The sequence below is a fragment of the Pisolithus orientalis genome (genome assembly GCF_024613125.1).
Source record: "Pisolithus orientalis strain OTSU chromosome Unknown F5J12scaffold_54, whole genome shotgun sequence".
NCBI lineage: Eukaryota > Fungi > Basidiomycota > Agaricomycetes > Boletales > Pisolithaceae > Pisolithus > Pisolithus orientalis.
In genome coordinates this window covers 122,046-141,960 of record NW_026260835.1, presented here as the reverse complement: position 1 = coordinate 141,960, position 19,915 = coordinate 122,046, and the positions used below count along the sequence as shown (strand labels likewise).

Below are 19,915 nucleotides of genomic sequence, written 5' to 3'. Positions count from 1 at the left end.
CGCAGCGCGTCAGCGGCACAGCCATTCGAAAATATATTCCTTATCAGGCAATAGTGGAGTTTGACAATTTTGGTGATGGATAAAGAGGTTTTCCATGCCATTCTTAGTTACCAGTAGTTGCTGCACATGATTACCAATGGCATTCTGTTTAATCTTACAATGCACTTGAGTCATATCCTTGCGAACAGCTAATCAGGACTTGATCATCATGATTGCCACCACTTCCTGGTCAGATAACTGATAGTCCATGTACGTGATTACACCCGCATCTTTAGAATGGTAATTTGCTACCACGTGCTACAAGCTACTACAACTCGCTACAAACTGCTAGTTCGGCAGTGAGTTGCTACGAGCGGTTACCTCGGCTGACCGTTTCACTGATGATCTTCAACTTCAGTGTCTGAATCCTTCGGACCATCCTCTTCACCCCACCGCCCTGGGCACGGGAATTTAGAGGACAAACTGGCAATAATGAAGTCTTTCATTCCTATTTCTTGTCTTTGAGCAACAGATGCCCGCCAGTCTCCAAACATGTCTTTGTCCGCCCTCGTTCTACCGTTACCCGTACTTCTCCCTCAATAGCTTCATCGCCGTACGTACAGGCGGCCCGCGCAGCGGCGAATGTTAAATAGATGCCAAGAAGCGGTGACAAGTACGCATGCTACGATCAATCATAATAGAACCGTACACAATCTTATCCTGAGATATCTCTGGGGTGGGTAGTATTCTGCGTGAACTTTGACCATGGATCACCGATCCCTCCATCCCTCCTTTCTTCACGAGCCCCGTGGTACAGTTCATACATCGATACCCCTTCCCTCGCATTCGCCATGAGCCTGATTAGCAAACGTAAAAGGGCTGAGCTTTAGTGTGATGACGTGGACTAAATCATACCAGCACGCACCGTCGCAAATGAGCCACGTTATCATGCGGTACCTCAGAGCATGCAGCCCGGAAAAATTCACCAGCGATTGTCAAGCACTGAAAGGGAAATCGTAACTGTTAGCCGAATGTAGTGTACTACACGAGGAATGCACCTACTTCAAACCTGACTTTTTTTTCTGGTAGATCCATGGATCCATCTGTCGTCTTGTAGTGCAGTATTTCATGTACAACCTACTTCGTGTTAGAACATAGTAAAGAGGAGAAATACCCAACTTTCCTTCACTAGTACGTGCTGGATTTCCAAAGAGATTCCACAACGAAATGTCTCTAAGATCTGTGAGAAAATTGTCAATCAAGTAATCAATATGATCTATGTCACTGTACCTTGCCAACAATATCTTCCTCCACTGCTAGCTGCTCTGAAGAATCCTTGATTCTGTAGTACTTGTCATGCAGATCCTCCACCTGTTTCACCAGTGGTCGAATACTGTACATATACAATAGCATTTTGCACGGCAAACATGCTGCGGTACACACCCACTCACCTGTCAGCAACGTTGTAGTTACTCTTTCTCTCCTTGATACTGAGGTACCGTCAACCGTGCACACCACGTGCAAAATTCTACTTACTCACAAACTGTCAAGTGATTGCCCTTTTTCGGGGAAAGTGTTACAAATATCCTCAAGGAACTATTGCCAGGATGAGTAAACAATGGTTCTTACAGACGATACCTGAGCCACTTACCTCGAGGGCAAGGGTGTTAGTGAGCTTCTTCATCGTGCTCACTAACTTCGTTACTACTGAGAGCCACGTGTCTCCTCGACAGTGTGTGACCCCTCTCATCGCTCCAACCAACTCCACCACTAGTTCCTTACCACGGGATTCTTGTAGGGTTTTCGGCAGGTCGCTTGGTGAACCTGACATGTTTTTCATAGTTATATATCGAGAAAATAGATGACCTTGCAAATCGTTCTCACTATCCAAGAACGTCGTATTTGGCCCTTGAATGTGCTTGCCTGAAATCGAGGCCAGGTGTTCAAAGAAAGTTATGTTGCCTACCTACTGGAATCCTCAGCCTTGCACGGACTAGTAATGGACGGACACAAAAATACGTACAAGATCTTCGAGGTGCACGACACCAAATTTAGCCTTGAAGAACTCCATTGCTTCATGTCTGAATTCGCTGCGGTGTGCTGGTGGGTAGTTCTTTATGACGTTAAAGCGTTTCCTACATGCAGAAGGACGGTGTCATCTATGGCATAGCTGTACAACTTAAGTAGATTTACCTGATCTCATGGTATTCACTTGCCACATCTCTGTTTAGCTCACCCTGATACCAAACCCACGGAGTCGCAATAGTATACAATGGAGTGACCGTTTGTGGGTTAGTCGTGACATTACGAGCGTCTGCCACAATGTGGTACTCGAGGTAAGAAACGACGGTTAATGGTGGCACCGGCAGCGAACTCACAACCCTGCCAGCTTTCGGGGTATCGCCGCATTTGGGTCTTAATCCGTCCTCTGAAGTCATCGGTGAGGGCGCATGCTGAACATTGCACTACCGATGTCACCAATGAGTAGTCTCTCATCCGAGTAGACAACTGTTTCAGCAGATCAAGAACACGTGGAGTGTTTAGGAATGAGATAATTTTTGGTTCATTTAGAATTAGCCCCGCGTTTTCCGAGGGACGCGGGAGAGAAGTACCATAGGCTACAAGCCTGCTCGTGACCACGGGCTTGAGAGGTAAATCATTAGTATACAACCTAAGCTTCAAGTTGGATGCCTCCTGTTCTTCAAAGATGTTGCCTAGACGTTTAAAATTCCCAGTGTTGTTGCTGACGATGACACCATAGTCACCCACCTAATATATCCTTAGGCTTCGCAAACCAGAGTATACGCATTGGACTTACTTTGATCGATTGTTGTATGGGAGCAAGGGAAAATACCTCATGAGTGCCCTCTACCCGGTGATCGTCAAGGCGGCCACCGAACCATAAAGTTTCTCTCATGAGACAAGGGATTTCAGCCTTTATAAGACCTTTGGTGCCCTAGAAAGAATAAGATTTTGACGCCGCACTCACAATAGGAAGTGAAGTGTACTGACATACATGGGCTCCCATGTGAGTGTCTTGCAACGACCGCCCGGGAATTCGACGACATCAACTGCAACAATGCGATCGTTTGATTTCTCCCATCCTCCGCAAGCAATTCTGATAGCCCAAATGGTGCCGAGGAGGTACCCATGTTTGACGTGGTAAGGCTGAACTACTTTACCAGAGCACGCCTCAGTCATAAGGCGGGCATATTCCGCACCTCTGTTCCAAATCCGTTTGTAAATCTCCTCGGGATTGGCAGGAAGTTTGTTCCTTGGTTCATCGCAAATAACGTGCACCCAGTCCTGGCCAAAGCAGTAGCCGCATGCGACGGCGAAGAAAGTGTTCGAATCATTAGCGTAGACCACTATTGCAAGGGGATTGGTGCTTGACAATTTGAGCGAACCATTTCCGCATGTCGTGTTCGGGGGGAAGATGAGACGGCGGCGGAAACCATGAAGGGCTGTTGTTTCAACGAGCTTAAATGTGATACCACGAGGAGTCCCGTCTTGGTATGCAAGGTCCAGTTTCTGGCTCCGTGGAAATGGCTGTATGGGTCCGTCTGCACCGGAGTACCTGTAATAGACATGTCCAAAGGCTGCCAAATCAATCGTCAGCGGCATCAAGTTGTTCTTCCTGCGGCACGTCAATGCCACCTGGAAGATCGATGGACAGCCATAATAATCCGTAAGAGGAAGACGTATCCGTATTCCAAGATTGGTAACAGTGAATGCAGGCAGTTTGCACTCTTCGTCGGCACCGACTCCAGCGAGTACTTTTGCGCCTGACTCCCACTTTTTTGAAAGCAGTCGGTAGAATTCCTTCGGCTCCATTTGAATAATGTCGTGGCATCCTCTGAAGGCGATGGGACCGTCAGCTAAGACGCTACTGGTCCAACCCATCTCTTCTTTGGTGCTCCCACCGTCAGAACTCTCCTCTGCCCCGGTACCCCCAGCCTTATTGGCCCTCCAGGCAAAGACGCTCTGGTCATTCGACATCCGCATGAACTCGAGTTGCAGACGTTGAAACGCCTTCTTCCCCTCTCCATATAACATTGGCATGTGGACACCCAACAAACCTATTAGCGAGTATGCTTCGTCTTCGGCGAGCGTTGTCCTCCTCTCAGCAGCCCAGGACATGACCTCGGCAAAGCTGGGACTGTAGGAAGATAATCCATCCATCAAGACACGTGCCGGAACTCCTGTGATCTTCTCCAACTCGGTGGCCCTGTTTCGTTTATCACCGATTTCTTTCCAGTCCCTGTTAAAGAAGTGGAGTTCGGCTGGAGCTATCAACTCCTGCAGTGTCCATCCCCGTGAGAACCACTCTGGCCAGCCATTAGAATTGGTAAAAGTCGCAGAGTCAGCTTGGGTGGGAAAGTCAGAAGTATCGTGAAGGTAAGTGTAGCATTGCGTTGAGTTCTTGTACCAACGAAACATGGAATTGATCGCTTCAGACAGTTCCGAGCTGTTCCGCTTATCAATGCAGCACGTATCAGCCCATAGATATTCGAAGTGACCGTCTGCCACATCGCAAGCCTTGAGGATCTTTTGGTAACCATGCAGGTTCAGTATTTCGAACGCGTCATCCAATTTGGCGAGGTTCATCATCTGCACATAGTCGACTTCGTGCCCAGCAATCCACCGATGTGATAATATGCAATACTTTGTTGTGGTATCATCACAATTCGTGAAAATCTGGGTTTGAGTATCGACATCGGCTTGTTGTAGAACTTGCCTATGCCTGGCCAGGAATTCCTTTATTTTGATCAATCGCATCGCTTGCTGGCTAGCGAAGGTGCATCTCAACACAAGGTCAACGATTCAACCGCTGGTACGTACCGCAGGTCTACAGCAATGAGTTAGTGATTGGGAAGGAAAGCACAGATGAGGGGGGAAGTAGAGACCCAAGCAGTGAAAGAGATACAACTCAGAGAAGAAGTACGGCAACCACCATAGCTCAGTGCCAAGGGCCCTGAATAAAAGGGAAGTCTGAGCGCTCGTAATGCTGTAGATTAAGGTTTGGAGACCTGGTTGGCGACTTGATCATATCAGATAATGTTACCACCTACGTGAGGACAATAATCCAAGAAAGGGCACAATTACGTCCATACAACGGCCGCCGAATGCTGAGAATTTACTGATGGCAGCCACTTATTGGCATTGCCACACGATGTTACAGCTTGTTTCAGAACACTAAATCCAGTTACGACTACATACAAGTATCAGCTCTCAGCGCTGACATTTCGCTGATGGGTCGCGGGCACTCACCTAGAACCTCTTACTCCGCAGTGTCCGCCATGTCCAAACATGGCTTACATGTCATATGCATATGATAGGTGCATTTAAAGATTCCCCTGAGCCGCAATGACACCTACATCATCTTCCTCCAGAACCTCCAAGGAGGACGTTACTACGGAGGACCAAAAACAAAGATGTTCGGCTGCCAGGACATCAGGAGTACAGCATGAGTACCTAGCCTGCCATGCCAGTTGCTTACCTGGGATGAAGAGAGCCATCAACGTGGCTCCTATTGCAGGCGACTTCATGTAAACACCCTCAAACTTATTTCTATAAAGTGCAACCTTACTTCAAAAGTATGACATGAGTTACGGCCTGTTGTGCCGGTTACATACCTGGAATAAGAAAGTCACCAGCATGCTGGTTCTTGTTGCAAACGACTTCCTGTGGACACCCTCAATCACATACCTATAAACGACAAGCTTGCTTCAAAAGCATGACATGAGTCACGTGGTTATTACAAGCCACCTCCTGTAAACACCATCAACGATCAATCATAGTTACTCAGTTTGTTTCAGAAGTACAACATGAGTACGTAGCCTATTGTGCCAGCTGCTTACCTGGGGTGAAGAGACGTGGGTACAGCTCGTGTGGTGATGACTTCCTGTAGGCACCCTCGATCAAGTCGCTATAAACACCAAGCTTCTTTCCACCAAGTTCGGCGACGAATCACATACCCGCCTACGAAACGTCAACCACTCCCTCACTATATGTACCTCCTGAACATTAACACGCAGCAGTTAGAAGACATCCAAGAACGACGTCCTTATGCCATCCTATCGCACGCGTGGCGAGTAGGGGAGACACACTATTTTGAAGAAATTGGGACTGAGAGGGTGCGCACCCAACCCGGTTACGAGAAGGTTGAAATGTGCTGTGAGCTTGCACGGCAGGATGGTTTGGACTATGTCTGGATCGATATCTGCTGTGCAAATGCCAACACCAGTGCCGGCCAAACTGAGACGACGACATCAGCGTACACTTGGTTTCAACAAGCACAAGTATGTTACACATACCTGGATGACGTTGACAGCAGCGAGGACCCAAGGGAGGGGCACAGTACATTCAGGCGCTCCCGGTGGTTCAAACGCACATGGACCATTCAGGAGCTTTTGGCCCCAAAGCATGTGTTCTTTTTCGCTAAAGATTGGACAATGATCGGAACAAAGGCTGGCCTTTCGAGCATAATATCTGGGATAACAGGCATCCACGAGGATGCTCTCAAGTACCCGGAGCGCATCCCCTGTTTTAGCATTGCGACTCGGATGTCCTGGGCCAAGGGACGGACGTCGACCAGGGAGGAAGACAAAGTGTATGCGTTGATGGGACTTTTCGGTGTTAACTTGCCGATCTTGTATGGAGAGGGCGAGACGAGGACATTTCTGAAGCTTCAAAACAAAATCATGAAGACAACGGATGATCAATCTATTTTTGCGTGGCGCTCCGCCTCAGCTTCAGCTTCATCCGAGTCCCATGCCTCCGACTCAAGTCTCTTCGCCGACACTTCCAAATGCTTCGCCGACTGTGGTGATGTCCAACAAATTCCTTATGACCTGTGGTCAGAGTACTGCGCCAAACATTTCCGTTCGGAAAATGTAGCATATCCTCTGCTGGACAAAGTTCCTTCTTGTAGGGGCCTCCGCGCTATCCTGCCTGTGCGACAACGAGGAGATGGACTCGATGCACTTCTAGCCTGTGCACGAAGTCCTGCTGTCTGGAATGGCTCCGAATACATGGCGAACGTGGACAAAACAGATGCAAACAAGGCAGATCTAATTCAATGTATCCACCTCCGGCAATCCTATCATGGTTATGAACGGGTAGACAAAAACCATCTGGAAAGCGTCGGCGTCGACAATTTCCGGAAATTCAGCCTTCAGGACATCCATATTTGTGCCTCTCGATCGTTCCTGGGTGCTCCATCTCATCGGAAATGGCTCGTAAATAGTCTTCTGTGAGAATTTGCTTTTCTCAGCTGTTTCGTTTGTCTTGCTAACTTTCCTTCCGCTCAGCTATATCATTTCACCTTCGATTTTGTTCCTTCTGTACCAATCGCGTAAGGCTTCCCTATGATCTCTTCTTCCTTCACCAGGTAGGCGCTTTGTCTTTGCCGACGTTGACTGTTCCTGATTTTCCACCCGCTCCAGTGTTATGTCGTTGCGGACTTGTTTGTTTTTCGATGTGGATGTAACATCAGGCATGGGATAGTGTAGAGTGCAGAGCGATCTGCTTCGTTTCTTTCTAGACTGGCGCCGTGTCTAGGTGCTTTCTGTTTCTGAACTTACATCCCCAATGCGATGGCCTACTCATGTCTCCAAGACACCCATGATCATACGAGTCGAGATTATCGAGGCTGAGCTGGTCCAGGATTTCGCCTCAGCCAATTCTTCGTTTATGCGTGAGCTGGCGTTTATGAATACTCCAATGAGTGAATCTTCTGTTTGACTGTCATCAAACGCCGAAAATCGGTACCGTGGCCTACTTCCAATATACGGCAACAACCCTACGAAGATCTGCCGTGGTGTCCACGAGCAAGGGGGCGCAAGAACGCATATGAAAGACACTCAAAGGCGCACGCGGACATCGGAGGGCCGATGCAATTAGTGTGGCCCATCAGCAAAGCCGCCGCTTCCTCCGAAGCAGCGTGAGGGGAATTTAGTCCGGAGTATCCATTAGTCCGTGTTCCACTCTACATAATGTAATTTGTTTCCTTGTATAGTCACAGGTCATTCAGAACTACATGCCACGTACCACAGATGGAAGTCAAATGCTCTACAATTGGCTTCGGTTCACTACCTGTGTGTGCACTGCTAAATATTAGTCTATACACTTCACACTCGAATTCGAACCTGCGAATCAGCCCGTTCCCAAGACAAAGAAAAAAAAGAACTAACAGCCCAACCTACACACGATTTTACGCCCTTGTTAGCATGCAGGGGGCGACAAATTCACACAAAAGCGCCACGCGAAACCTTGACCAATTTCATCGCGTCCGCCGTCTCCCCCGCCCCCAACCGCAACATCTCCCAGTCTACCGGGTCGCTAATCTTCCTCGACCGTCCGAAATCGATCAACCTAAAACTATTCTGCGGCTCCATTTCGCCGATAGAGTTGTCACGCTGGATAGGCCACTGTGTAGGTAAGCCTCGCTGGACGAGGACGTTCCGCTCAAAGATCGACTCGTGTAGCCATCCAGCATCATTGAATCGGAGGAAGAGTGAGGCACATTCTTCGCGGTCGTCTTCTGAGAGGGTGGAGGGGTTGATGGGCTGGCCGCAGTGTTCCAAGAGGAGGATAGGGCTTAAGTAGGGTTTTCTAGTGGTAGCCTTTTCCTTGTCTACGTTCATGGTATTTTTGTCCGACAAAGCCACCTCTTCGACAGGTACATAATAGCCGTAAAACTGTGGCACCAGTGCATGCAGGGGAACCGGACTACAGATCGGTTTGATCAGATTATATCCGTTCCAATGTTGAAAGAAGTGATCGGGAAACTCCTGATAGTTCGCCGCTTCGCACGTAAGGTGAGGGTCATATGGAATCGAGAGTTTAGCTGCAACTTGGAAAACAGATGTACGCGGAACGGGGCTTTCACGGAACACGAAATGTGAACATTTTGTGGATGGATCTGACGGGGACTGCCAGCGTAGGTTGGGGCAATAAACCCGGAGAACGGGTATTTGGTCACTGGAGGTGGACGAACTTGGGGTCGTCTGCTTTTGTCCAGATTTGGATTGCGGTCCGAGTACCGTGATACGTTCTGAGTCGAACTCCTCATTGGGATCTGGTGAAACAAACATATCATCCTCCGGTTCTTCAGGCCCACCTTCTTCCTCCTCTTCCGCTGTCGGAGGTACCTCGCGCCCCGCCTGACGCATCATCTCGCGCCACCGTCCGGACCGCTTCAACTTGCGCACTTCCTTTTGGAGTTCCTCAGAGACGCAACTTTGGCATAGCTTGGGCTCCGTGAACAAGTCCCGAGGCAACTTCCACTCGGCTTTGTACACGATGGAATGATGACCCTTGCCAAGTTTCTCCACTGGTGAGAGGTACAGATGCGCCTCTTCAACACGGGTTGGTGCAGATGGTTTCGTTGGTAATGCCACTTCGTATGCAGGTTCGCCCCGGGCACACCCATCTTCCGTTGGCATGAACCTAAACACATCCAGTACCCTCTTATTCTTCCTCACACTTTCTTCCGCTGTCTTTTTGGATTCTTCGACGGCTTTGAGCATTGATGACCCAAAGCTGAGTTTATAGAGATAGACCCTAGGGCGCATATTGATCCATGATGTTTTGTCATCGCTTCTATCTCGGCATTGGTCAGTGTTGAGAAGAGAATACGGGTCGTGGACGTAGAGTGTTTCGGGTAAGAGGTGCATCGGGATGCGTTCTTGGAGTAGGACGGGTGGATAGGGGTTAGCAAAAGGGATGAATGGCCATGGGGGAGGATAGTGTGAAGGATGGAATGGCGACGAGAGAGGTCGGTCAGGCATGAGGACAGAGGATATACCATAATCCGGTTTTTCTGCTTTGTCGGTTCCCGTCTTTCCATCCTCTTCATCCTCTTCATCGTTGTCTGCGTCTTCCTCATCTTCATTGTTGTCTTCATCCTCTTTGTTGTTGTCTGCGTGTTCCTCATCTTCTTCATCGTTGTCTTCATCTTTCTTGGCAGCAGCAGCTATGGCAGCGACCCTTACCTCCTCCACTGCCGAATACACCCCAAACAATGGTGTGCGCGCCTCATAGCACTCAATCAGTTCTCCCGTGCCAGCAACAGGGATCTCACACGGGCCCTCCTCATTATCCGCCCATTCCAACTCATCTTTGCAATGTTCGACCTCGCCGTTCTCGCGCATCGCAGCGGCGATCCTACTCCCGCTGAGATAGGTGATAATACCGGGTTCACTGGGAATTGGTTTGATGGAATAAAAGTCGTACAGAGTGGCTCCCCATGAGCGGATACCGTTGGGAGCTACTTTGCCCCCTGGCATAAAATTCGCCTCGTACCAAAAGAACACCTTGCCTTTTGGGTCACGTGGCCAGACGCGGAATACGGCACGTCTTTTTTTGGAGTGGACGATTGAAGACGGACGTGTGGCGGCGGCGGGGACGGTGTGAAGGTTGGTGTTAGAATTGACGTAGTGCACGCCATTGATGTGGACGGGACCATCATCGTTCTTGTCGCCGTTCACTGTGGCAGCCGGCTTGCTAGCATCTTTGTTGTTGCTGGCTTGCTCAGTTTTGGTGTTGGCGGTGGGCTGATCATCATTCTTTTCATCGGCTTTTTTATTTTCCGTGACAGCTACTACCATATCGCGATCACCTGTGACAAGTTCATTGTCGACATCACCGATCAGGAACATTTTACTCACCGTCGGTGTCAGGGGCTTTCTCGGTCCCCGCCACAGTAACATGTGTGGCGTTGCGAGTGGCGCCGTCATCGTCGATACCAATGGATCTGCATCTGTTCGAGCGCGTCAAACAACGAATAGAATGGCACACTCGAAAGCGTACCCTTTGTTGGTATCAGCATCAGATGCGTGTGTACCAGTCAACACAGCCTTAGGCTCGGACGACGCGCCCACATCTCTACCAGATTCTTCAGGGACCCCTACCGCGGGTGGAACGGTGGGCGAAGCGCCGTCGTCGGTAGGGGTATTGGCATGGACACCAGTGGTAGCAGTGGTACTAGGGGTTGCGCTGCTAAGTGGCGCAGCCAGTACTCGTCGTTTTGCAGGGTATTCCTTCTCCAAAGCACGCTTGGCTCTATCGGTAGTAAGAAATCCGCGTTTCATGGCGTATTCGAATGTGGTTTGTACTATTGTCAACAAGTCGAAGGAAACGAAACGAATGTAGAGGGGGTTAGTTGGAATAGGAGTGGCGGCTTATGTCAGTACAGGGGGTACACCATATTAGTGTTGGTATATCGAGACCTGGTCAAAGCACTACGACGACGAAGACGATGATCGAACACCTTTCCACCATTTGCCCACCTTGGCAGCGGCGTATCGTGTACTCTTGGATACACCTGCACTCACGACCCCTTTCAGGGTCTGCACCGTCGCAGGGTACCGCACGATCTTGCACATCTCTGTACATGCGTTCATTAGCCACGCAAGAGAAACAAGAAAAGAACACACACCCTGTTGCAAAATCACTGGCATAGACTCATCGCCTGCTACACGTATCCAATACGCAAGCTCATCCGCCTCTCTCGAGACACCACTTCTCTCCTTCATACGCGCATGCACGCGATCCAACAGTCCCTGGGGTAACTTCTTCATGTGTGCTACCCTCGCTTGTGGACTGACATCCTGCTCGACGACATCCGACCCTGCTGACCACCTCACCCCCGGTAGTCCCTGTGCCAACCTCCAATACAGCTCTCTGAACTGTCCCTCCTGTCTGTCCACCACGTTCTTCACCTTGTTCCTATTCTCGGCGGGTAAGACCATCCGTGGATCGCCCATATAACTAATGGACGCGATGCTCATGAACAAATCGCGAGATGCAAATTGCGATGGGAGCATTAGCAGAGCGGTGCGTAGTGCTGAGGTGAGGTTGACTTGTTGCGTGAGACGTACGCGGGCGTCATCTTTGATTATTCGGAGAGGTTTGTGCATCCGACCAGCAAGATAGAGCGTTCTCCAATTGAGGAGATCGGCACAGAGTGTGTCGACAGATGTGACGCCGTACTTGATCGTCTGTGCATTCGGAATGACACATACACCGTCGTCGCATGTTACATATTCAGATATGCGGAGGGACTCACCACATCGTGCATTGGCACGTAAGTATTAAACCATACTCCTGGTCCCATCTCCTGGACCTTGGTAACGAAAGACGACCCCAACATCCGCGCATGGAGAGGGTAGTGACCAGGGTACTGATGCATATTGATAGAATGCCAATGGTCTGGATGGTTCACCGCAAAGATGAAATCGAGCATCGGTTTGTCCGCTCTGCTCTGCTTGCGTTTGTCCTCGTCGAGGTGGTCATATCCAACCTGTCCAAATACGCCTGAGCCATATGCAAATGCATACCGCACGGGCGCATCGAACGAGCGTACTATCTGCTCGAGAAGCGCCCGTGTTGAGTCTGAAACGGGGAGAAGCTGGTTCCGGCCAAATGTAGCTGGGAGGCCGAGACCCCGGCCACTGAGGTGGGGATGTGTGGGGTGCCGGGGGTGATTTGGGTCCGTGCGTGCGTAGTCATTCGACGAGTGGGTTGGGGTGCGACGTGGAATAGGGTATGACAAACGTGATGGGCGGGCTTTGGTGTCTTGTGAGGCAGGCGGAGGTGGTGGACTCGGCTGGGATGACGACGCCGGTGGGATTGGTGGACCCACTGCAGACTCTGACGTCGTCGTCAGTGTTCGCCTAATGTAATAACTACGGGCCACTGCCGTCAACGACGACGCTCCCAGTCTGGTCATTCCTTGTTGTTTCCCCTGCTTAGATTCCTTTGGTTGTCTCGGAGTGAAAATGAAGGAGGTACTGGCACGTGATCTTGGACAATGAGTGATATACAGGCTTTCAGCATACAAAATATGTAACTCGGTATATAAAAGATTTCAACATGTAGAAACCCTGTCCTGCAGAGAAAAGAGAAAGAATACAAGAAAGAAATACATGGTAACACATATATGACCACATAAACACAACAAGAGTTCACCACGAGAAGAAAAAAAAAATCATACCCCAACCCTCCCACTCCACAAAACCCAGAATGGATTACAACACAGGGGGAACCATCCTACCGCTTTGATGCATTCGCATACGGACTCTTCGGTTTCGCAGCATCAGCAGCAGCTTTCTGAGCGCGTAGAGCAGCGCTTTTATTGACGCGAGGGGCAATCGTCGGCGCTTGAAGACTGCTTGGACGACGCGAGCGAGATGTAGGCGTAGGCGCAGTGGGGCTAGCCGCGTGCGGATCGTCAACGTCTACAAAATACGCATCGGGATCGCTGAGGTAAGCATGGCTGTTAGAGGGAGAGGACGTCGTGTTCGAGGTGCTCTGAAGACCGTTCGTGCCAATCTCAGAGCCAACCCCGACTCCGGGAACACGAGACGCAAAACCCGCTTTTGTTATCGCGTACCCCCCGACTTGAGAAACCCTGGAGGACGCCCGAGAAGGTGGAACCGTCGATTGAGATCGAGCTGAACCGATATTGGTGCGGGAATCCCTATAAGCACTCATCACAGACGAACTGCGTGAATATGCCGACCCCGATCCGGGGGTTTTGGGTGCCGTAGGTGTCCGGACTTCATACCAGGCATGATCCATCAGAATAAAGCAACCAGTGAAGAAATCTTAACGACAACCACTCACACATGAAACTACTTGGCGGAGGCGCACCCTCTTTCCTGAGCGCTGCACTCCTATTCGTGCGCGGTAAAATGGAAGGCGGTTGGGAGACGCTACAGACCGAAATCGTTTCACTACGTTTATGACCCGGAACACCCTCGAAGATGGCCTTCTTCGGCTGCGGGGCTTCAACTTCAATTTCGGCTCCGTTGCCCTCTCCCGCAGGCGTAGTGGTGGAAGCGCCTGTATGTGGACTAACAGACGCTCTCGACAGATGTGACCCATTTCCTCCGTTCACGGCTTTACCACCGCTTCCGACAGAAGAGGGACCCTTTTTACCAGGTGGGGTAGCAGGCCTCTCCAGACCCAACCTCAGGGCTGCCGCCTTCGTCAATCTCGGGGCTACCACAGGTGGTCTTGTCGATGCTACACCAATCGTCTCGGCTCGCTTGTGACCGGGTACACCTGCAAACGTCTTCCGTGCTCGCTCCTGTGCATCATTACTCACGGCATTCTCTTTGTTCGTGTAGGTAGGAAGACGGCCTGTGCTAGCCGTTCCCATGGTACTAGGTCTGGGTCTAGGTTTGCCAGGTGAGCCGGAAGAAGTTGCCGCCAGTGATTGTCGTAGGAGAGCTGCTTTAGTAAGGCGAGGAGTGATGTCGGGCGTGAGATGCGTTTTGGGGAGTGCACGAGCGCGGAAGGGTGACTTTCCCGCGCCGTTGGAGGAAGAGTTGGTGTTGGAGGTGCGATCGCTGAGCGCGAGGGTTGAACGAGCGTCCATAAATGCAGGTGCGCGCGTGTTGGATGGTCCAGCGGCACTGCCGTCAAACGTGGTCGGATCTGGTAAAGCAAGACGGGCTTCTAGACCGAATTGGAGTGCTTCTAGCACACCAGAATTGATCGAGCGTATAGAACCTGCATCGAACTCTGGCACCATCCTATGAGCCTGTCTATATTCATTTGGTACGTGTTGTCTCGCTATTTCAGCGTGTCCTCCCTCATCTACGAGCGTCAACCCTCCTTCCTCATCCGGTATGGGCGGTAGTTCAGTTGGAGGGAAGGGCGGGCTCGATGCGAATAGAGCTGCTATCTGCATCTCGACTTGGGCATCTGTACGTGCGGCGATGAGGTCATTGTCGAAGGAAGAGAGGAGAGTGAGCAGGGTTTGGACGGCGGGACGAGAGTGGTCGAGAACATATACCCAGACTGGACCCCTGTGTGCGTAGTGGTTCTTCAGTTGAGCATGGACACACGGACGCGAGATGGAGACGGAAGAGAACGCGGGGAATTCAGACTCACTCGCTGAGAAAGTTGGCGTCCGAGTCGAACAGTTCGTAGAACGTTTCAGGATCGGTTTCAGTATCGAATTCCATTGGGCGCTCTTTGACAATCTACGTAAGAGTATCGAGTGTCAACATGTCGTATATTCGAATTTCGGGAGGGGGAAGGAAGAAACGTCAACGAACCTCAAATTTGGCCTCCAAGAGACCATGTTCGATGTCCAGCCTGCGCGGGACAGCGTGCGTCTTGATGATGGCGACCGTGCGCGACATGGCTGCTAAAGTATGACTTAGGGAGCGGAGGGCGTTTGGGAAGGGAATAGGAAGACACGTATACACAGCAACTACGATGGAAAAGAAAGAGAAATTTGAAAAGCGTGAATGTTTTGATTGAGTCGAGTGTCTGTTGAAACGTTGATCAGCCGGTTGCGATGGCACCGCGACGCGACGCATATTTGACGCGACAACCGCCATCTCACGATCATGTCGAAAGCACGGCACCGGGACTGATGCTGATAATAATGCTCCCTGCAGTCCTAGTGTCGAGCCTATAATCCGTGCACGTCGTCCATGTTGACTTACCCCCACCTCGTATCACTGGTATGAGTTAATATTGTGTATTCATGACTGCAACGATCATGATGAACGATGAGCAGGCGGGTCTCGCAACCGACTGAAATGAAGGTACTGAGCATCGCATTATGATATCACTGCAAGTATTCGTCGGAATGAATATGGTGACCCGCATCACGGCAACCCTACTTCATTATAAAACATTGAACTCGGATATAATACAGCTCGGACTATCACCGGATCTCCAGTACCTTCATACCAATATCCGTCAATGACATCACCTCCCGTCGGGGAATGAGAATCTCCTCGTCAGTAGCCACTCTCTTGTATGTATCAACGGACTGTTTCATAAGTAGCAACGCTCTGAATGGATGTTCGAGATGGACGACTAGTCGTAACGCCCGAGTGTAATTGTCCCATTCCGGTCGACTTGTCTGAGCGAGGAGTTCACGAATCCAAGGGTATACAAGCACTACCTCACTCTGCGCCGTGAATGCCGTGCATGAAGTTTTGAACTGAAATTGGCATAATGCTGTTGCCTGTGCTTGACAGACGATATTTTGACTAGAAGCTGAAGAGGCTTCATCATTTCGCGCGGTGTATACTGAGACAGAAAATATGATGCATGGCAGGGTAAGTCGCCGATGAGTGAAACCTATCGAGCCAAGGGCGGAAAGACTTTCGAAAAACATGGTGACATCCCGCTGCGGTAACAGGACCTGCAGTTTCGCAGCTCTCGCTTCCATCTCATTCTCTGGAATGGGTGGGGGAGTGTAGGGGGGATTTTGGTAAGCCGAGATCTGAGCAGGAAGGCAACTGTTGAACTGCGACGACTTCCCAACCCAGTCTAGCACAGCTTTGGCGTCACCTTCCCGGTGCACAATCTCCTGCAAGAGAAGCCCCAGCGCATCCTCAGGGTCGCGATACTCGGGAATCAAATCACTGCTGAAGATCCCAATCAACGCGTATGCGATATCGGCTTTCTCTGTGGCTTCGCGAGTCGAAGCTAGACGGAGCTTAGTTCGGATGCTAAGCGAATGCGGGGAGAAGTCAACGAGGGTGTCTTGGGTAACGTCAACAGCCTCCGCCAACTCCCGCATGATGTCAGGTGATTCCTTGTGGTTGGGCCGAGTGTCCTCCCCATAGAGTTTCCAGTCCCTGTCGTAAAAACGGACGGATTTGGGTGCGAGGAGTTCTTGGAGTGTCCAGGCCCGTGTCATCCATCTATTATTCTTGAGAGTGGACGATGTGGGTGCACGAGCGAGGAGTATGATAGTAAGAGCGGAATCTCTGTACCAGTTGAACATAGAACGTATTGACTTCCTGTAAACAGTTTCGATCGTCTTATCGATGCAACAGGTATCGCTCCACGCCCATAGGTATCCTTCGGGGTCATCCCGAGCTCTCTCGTAGAAACAACGAAGTTTATGCTTTAGCGGGTGCGGATCGAGCTCATAGACTGATTTTTCAGAGAGGTCTTGAAACGTGGGTTCTTTCCCTTCCCAAGTATGCGAAAACATGACGTAGCGGAAATATCTTGCTACCACCTTCTTGATGCGATTGCTGTCTAGCTCCGTGGACATGGACGAGACAAGTTCATGGAAGGTGTCGTCTGCTTTGAACATCCGGACACGAGCGGTCGCATCGCAGAGATTTCCAGTTTTGACATCGATGAGTACGAGCGGAGATATTTCGCAGATGGCTTTGATCTGCCCCTCAATTGTTTTGATTGTCCCAGCGTAATTCGAGCGCAACTCTACTGAAAGTAGTCAACACCCGGTTTTCAAGATGTACACCGAAGAGACTTACGGCGGATACTTGGATCGGCTGACTCTTCCACCTTTGTAACCATCTTGTCCAATATTTCGGTCGCCTCTCGATAACGGCGAAGAGCACGCAACGCCACATATCTTCTCTCATACCCCCACGGACACAACTTATCCATGTCGATTGCCTGCGAGCGTCGTGGGTTTAGGACTGTCTGACGAGGATTAGGCGAAGAAACCTATACCTGATTGGCATCTTCCAAAGCACCCTGCCAAGACTGTTTGAATGCTCTTGCCTTGCTCCGCTTGACAAGAAGACGAGCAGAACCGGGCGGGTAGCGAGCCATCAAGGTCAAGTCCTCAGTAATTGCCTCATCCACCACATCGCTGGCCAAATCTATTGCCGAGAAACATCTCTTTGCGAATTCTGGGACATACCATTTGAGTACATGGAGTGAGCAAGTCACACCCGAACCCACCCGATCCACAATCAATAACCCGAGCTTCTGGGCAAAGGTCTAGTGACACAGAGTACCAAGTGATGGCATCGTCATACTTCTTTCGGCACATGGCTTCGTCACCTAACTTCTCTAAAATTCGGCGGTAGCTATCAAGCAAGCGTAGCCACTTTTGAGGTCCAACTACTCACCGCAGATCCAACCAAGGTCCGCTTTCCTTAATTCATTCTCTTCGTCGAGGTGATTGTCGTTCATTTGGAGAAAGTTCATCACCTCTTGCGTGCGTCCGGAAGCAAACAGGGCTTGGCACATTAGGTGCTGAACCATGTGCACTAGATCGTAGATGTCCCAACCGAATACCTGTCAAAAGTGCATTGATGTGTTTATCATACATCAAGCACAGGCGGACGTGTCTTACTAGTGGTAGTGTCTTTGCTTCTGGAACTTGGAGAAACGGGCGAAGATCAGGTGCTTTCGCTAAAAGCCGTAGACCCTCGTTGTATTCCCCTCTCTGCATGTAATGCTCAACCAGGAGGAGTAGCTTGCGTGTCTGCCCAAATACATGGGATCCTACCAACCGAAAACTTTGCGTAAACACATACTTTCACCCACGGACAGGAGCAGGCGTCTTCCAGCGGCAAAAACTCAGCGACCTCTGTCCCATGATTTAGTTTATCACGAAGCTCCAGCTCGAACAAGGTGATGAACTAGAGCCAAGAAGTCAAGAACTGAAAGAAGTCACAGGACACGCTTTCTACCTTGACGCACTCGACAAAGTTCTTGGCGTCACCATGGTGGACAGATGCAAAAGCGGCTATTGTTTCCGTTCGTTTTCCCTGCCCAATAAATGCCATAGCCTTCGCGATGTGAGCTATGGGTGGGATCTGAGCACCATTATTCTGTCCCTACGCTAGAATCAGTGGTCACGTCTTAGCTGGAGGGATGAGAAACTGACTCACAATGGCCTCTCCAGCATCATCCAAAGCTCCATTCAAGTCCCCCCGCCGCACTCGAACGAGCGCGCGGTTAGCACGGGCATAGCAAACGAAATGCTGGTATCGTTTGTCTTCAATTTCCCTCGATAGGATGTGCTCTACTTGCTGTAGTTCTCCAACTTTCCAAGCTCGGTACGCCGCGGGACTGACATATGTGAACTGTCCAAGGTGTGACGGGTATCAGTAGACCAGTGTCGAAGAATCAGACATACAGGTTCCGAGTCACTCAGCAAAGGAGCGAGACGCTAAGGAAAGAAATGATACGAGATGAACTTGTGAAGGTTGTGTCTGCTTACGTGGAAGAAGTAGGAAGCCTCAACGAGTTTGGAGAGGCTTCGTATAGATATCTTCCTGTCAATTCCACTGCTGGCCAGATAGAGGTCGTCTGGAGAAATGGATGCTGAAACACATCGGTTGTACGAGCGAATGGGTGTGCATGCAGGGGTATTACGGATATCCCAGATGTCAACCGTTCGTCCAGGAGCCGAGAAGGAAACAAGGAATTGATCACTGTTGGAGATGCGAAGAGAACTTATAGCATCGTCCCCGGGACGAGGTTCCACGACCTTCGAGGATTTTTGAGTGACCGTATCAAAAGAACTAATTGAACCGTTGGAACAGCCAGCAAATAATCGTCGACCATCACTAGACCAAGCGAGTGAGTGCGTGGGTGAGCCATCAATTCGGATAGGTGCTAATTGATGCCCGGTACGAGCGTTCCAAATCTTGACACTACAACCCCAGTGAGCACAGGCTGATGCGATGTGGCTGCCGGCTGGCGAGAACTTGACTGATGAGACTGAGAATGAGTCGTGATGCATCAACGGGCCCGGCACAGGAGGAAATCCAGGTTCCCCCAATTTCCAGACTAGAATCGTCCCGTCGCTTGATCCGCTTGCGACGTGCAGTGAGGATACGTCCAGGGCTGTTATCATCCTTCCATGCCGCTCTGCTGCCTCGCAACTTTTTTGAAGGCTTGTGTCCCAAACCACCACCTTTCCATCCACGCCCCCAGCGACAATCAAATTTCCGTCCTTGGAAGAAGTAATAGCATTCACTGAAACGCCAAGATTCATCAGTTGCTCCTCCCCGTGGCCTTCTATGTTCCACATTCGAATCGTTTTTTCGGCCTTGCAAGCACATACTACACGCTTCCCGTCAGCAAGGAAGACCAGGGACAATATCTGCCCTCTGGGACCGTCGATTTGACATAACGCATCATCTTTTCTCAAAGTCAAGATCACAACCGCTAGCAT

At 50.3% G+C, this 19,915-nt stretch overlaps 6 protein-coding genes across 6 annotated transcripts; 1 reads left to right on the top strand and 5 right to left on the bottom strand.

Moving 5' to 3' along the window:
* Positions 1-1,275: 1,275 nt before the first annotated feature.
* F5J12DRAFT_466648 (uncharacterized protein) lies at positions 1,276-4,903 on the bottom strand. The gene is made up of 11 exons (XM_051739569.1): positions 4,887-4,903; positions 4,822-4,828; positions 2,992-4,768; positions 2,798-2,935; positions 2,358-2,748; positions 2,173-2,293; positions 2,003-2,114; positions 1,864-1,945; positions 1,631-1,803; positions 1,520-1,575; positions 1,276-1,469 (listed from the first exon to the last, which is right to left on the bottom strand). Exons 3-11 carry the CDS (start codon positions 4,756-4,758, stop codon positions 1,427-1,429), a joined length of 2,883 nt encoding a protein of 960 aa, XP_051595475.1. The 5' UTR covers positions 4,759-4,768; positions 4,822-4,828; positions 4,887-4,903; the 3' UTR covers positions 1,276-1,426.
* Positions 4,904-5,384: 481 nt separating this feature from the next.
* On the top strand, positions 5,385-7,639 carry F5J12DRAFT_861411 (uncharacterized protein). Its single transcript, XM_051746876.1, has 5 exons — positions 5,385-5,422; positions 5,480-5,564; positions 5,616-7,234; positions 7,293-7,363; positions 7,419-7,639. Exons 3-4 carry the CDS (start codon positions 5,877-5,879, stop codon positions 7,351-7,353), a joined length of 1,419 nt encoding a protein of 472 aa, XP_051595474.1. The 5' UTR covers positions 5,385-5,422; positions 5,480-5,564; positions 5,616-5,876; the 3' UTR covers positions 7,354-7,363; positions 7,419-7,639.
* A 318-nt stretch (positions 7,640-7,957) lies between these two features.
* F5J12DRAFT_466558 (uncharacterized protein) lies at positions 7,958-10,792 on the bottom strand. The gene is made up of 2 exons (XM_051739568.1): positions 10,653-10,792; positions 7,958-10,603 (listed from the first exon to the last, which is right to left on the bottom strand). Exon 2 carries the CDS (start codon positions 10,590-10,592, stop codon positions 8,229-8,231), a length of 2,364 nt encoding a protein of 787 aa, XP_051595473.1. The 5' UTR covers positions 10,593-10,603; positions 10,653-10,792; the 3' UTR covers positions 7,958-8,228.
* Positions 10,793-12,715, bottom strand: F5J12DRAFT_966053 (Mmp37-domain-containing protein; the record flags this gene model as incomplete). The annotated part of the gene is made up of 4 exons (XM_051750005.1): positions 10,793-11,371; positions 11,423-11,984; positions 12,053-12,552; positions 12,589-12,715. The coding sequence occupies 4 exons, from the start codon at positions 12,713-12,715 to the stop codon at positions 11,226-11,228; spliced, it is 1,335 nt and encodes a 444-aa protein (XP_051595472.1). The 3' UTR covers positions 10,793-11,225.
* A 320-nt stretch (positions 12,716-13,035) lies between these two features.
* F5J12DRAFT_727283 (uncharacterized protein) lies at positions 13,036-15,140 on the bottom strand (the record flags this gene model as incomplete). The annotated part of the gene is made up of 6 exons (XM_051741794.1): positions 13,036-13,317; positions 13,396-13,544; positions 13,612-14,525; positions 14,604-14,801; positions 14,887-14,978; positions 15,054-15,140. The coding sequence occupies 6 exons, from the start codon at positions 15,138-15,140 to the stop codon at positions 13,036-13,038; spliced, it is 1,722 nt and encodes a 573-aa protein (XP_051595471.1).
* Positions 15,141-15,673: 533 nt separating this feature from the next.
* On the bottom strand, positions 15,674-19,915 carry F5J12DRAFT_897480 (uncharacterized protein; the record flags this gene model as incomplete). Its single annotated transcript, XM_051748030.1, has 11 exons — positions 15,674-17,196; positions 17,250-17,394; positions 17,452-17,633; positions 17,686-17,796; positions 17,856-18,024; positions 18,083-18,214; positions 18,267-18,371; positions 18,423-18,569; positions 18,624-18,818; positions 18,872-18,904; positions 18,956-19,915. 11 exons carry the CDS (start codon positions 19,913-19,915, stop codon positions 15,674-15,676), a joined length of 3,702 nt encoding a protein of 1,233 aa, XP_051595470.1.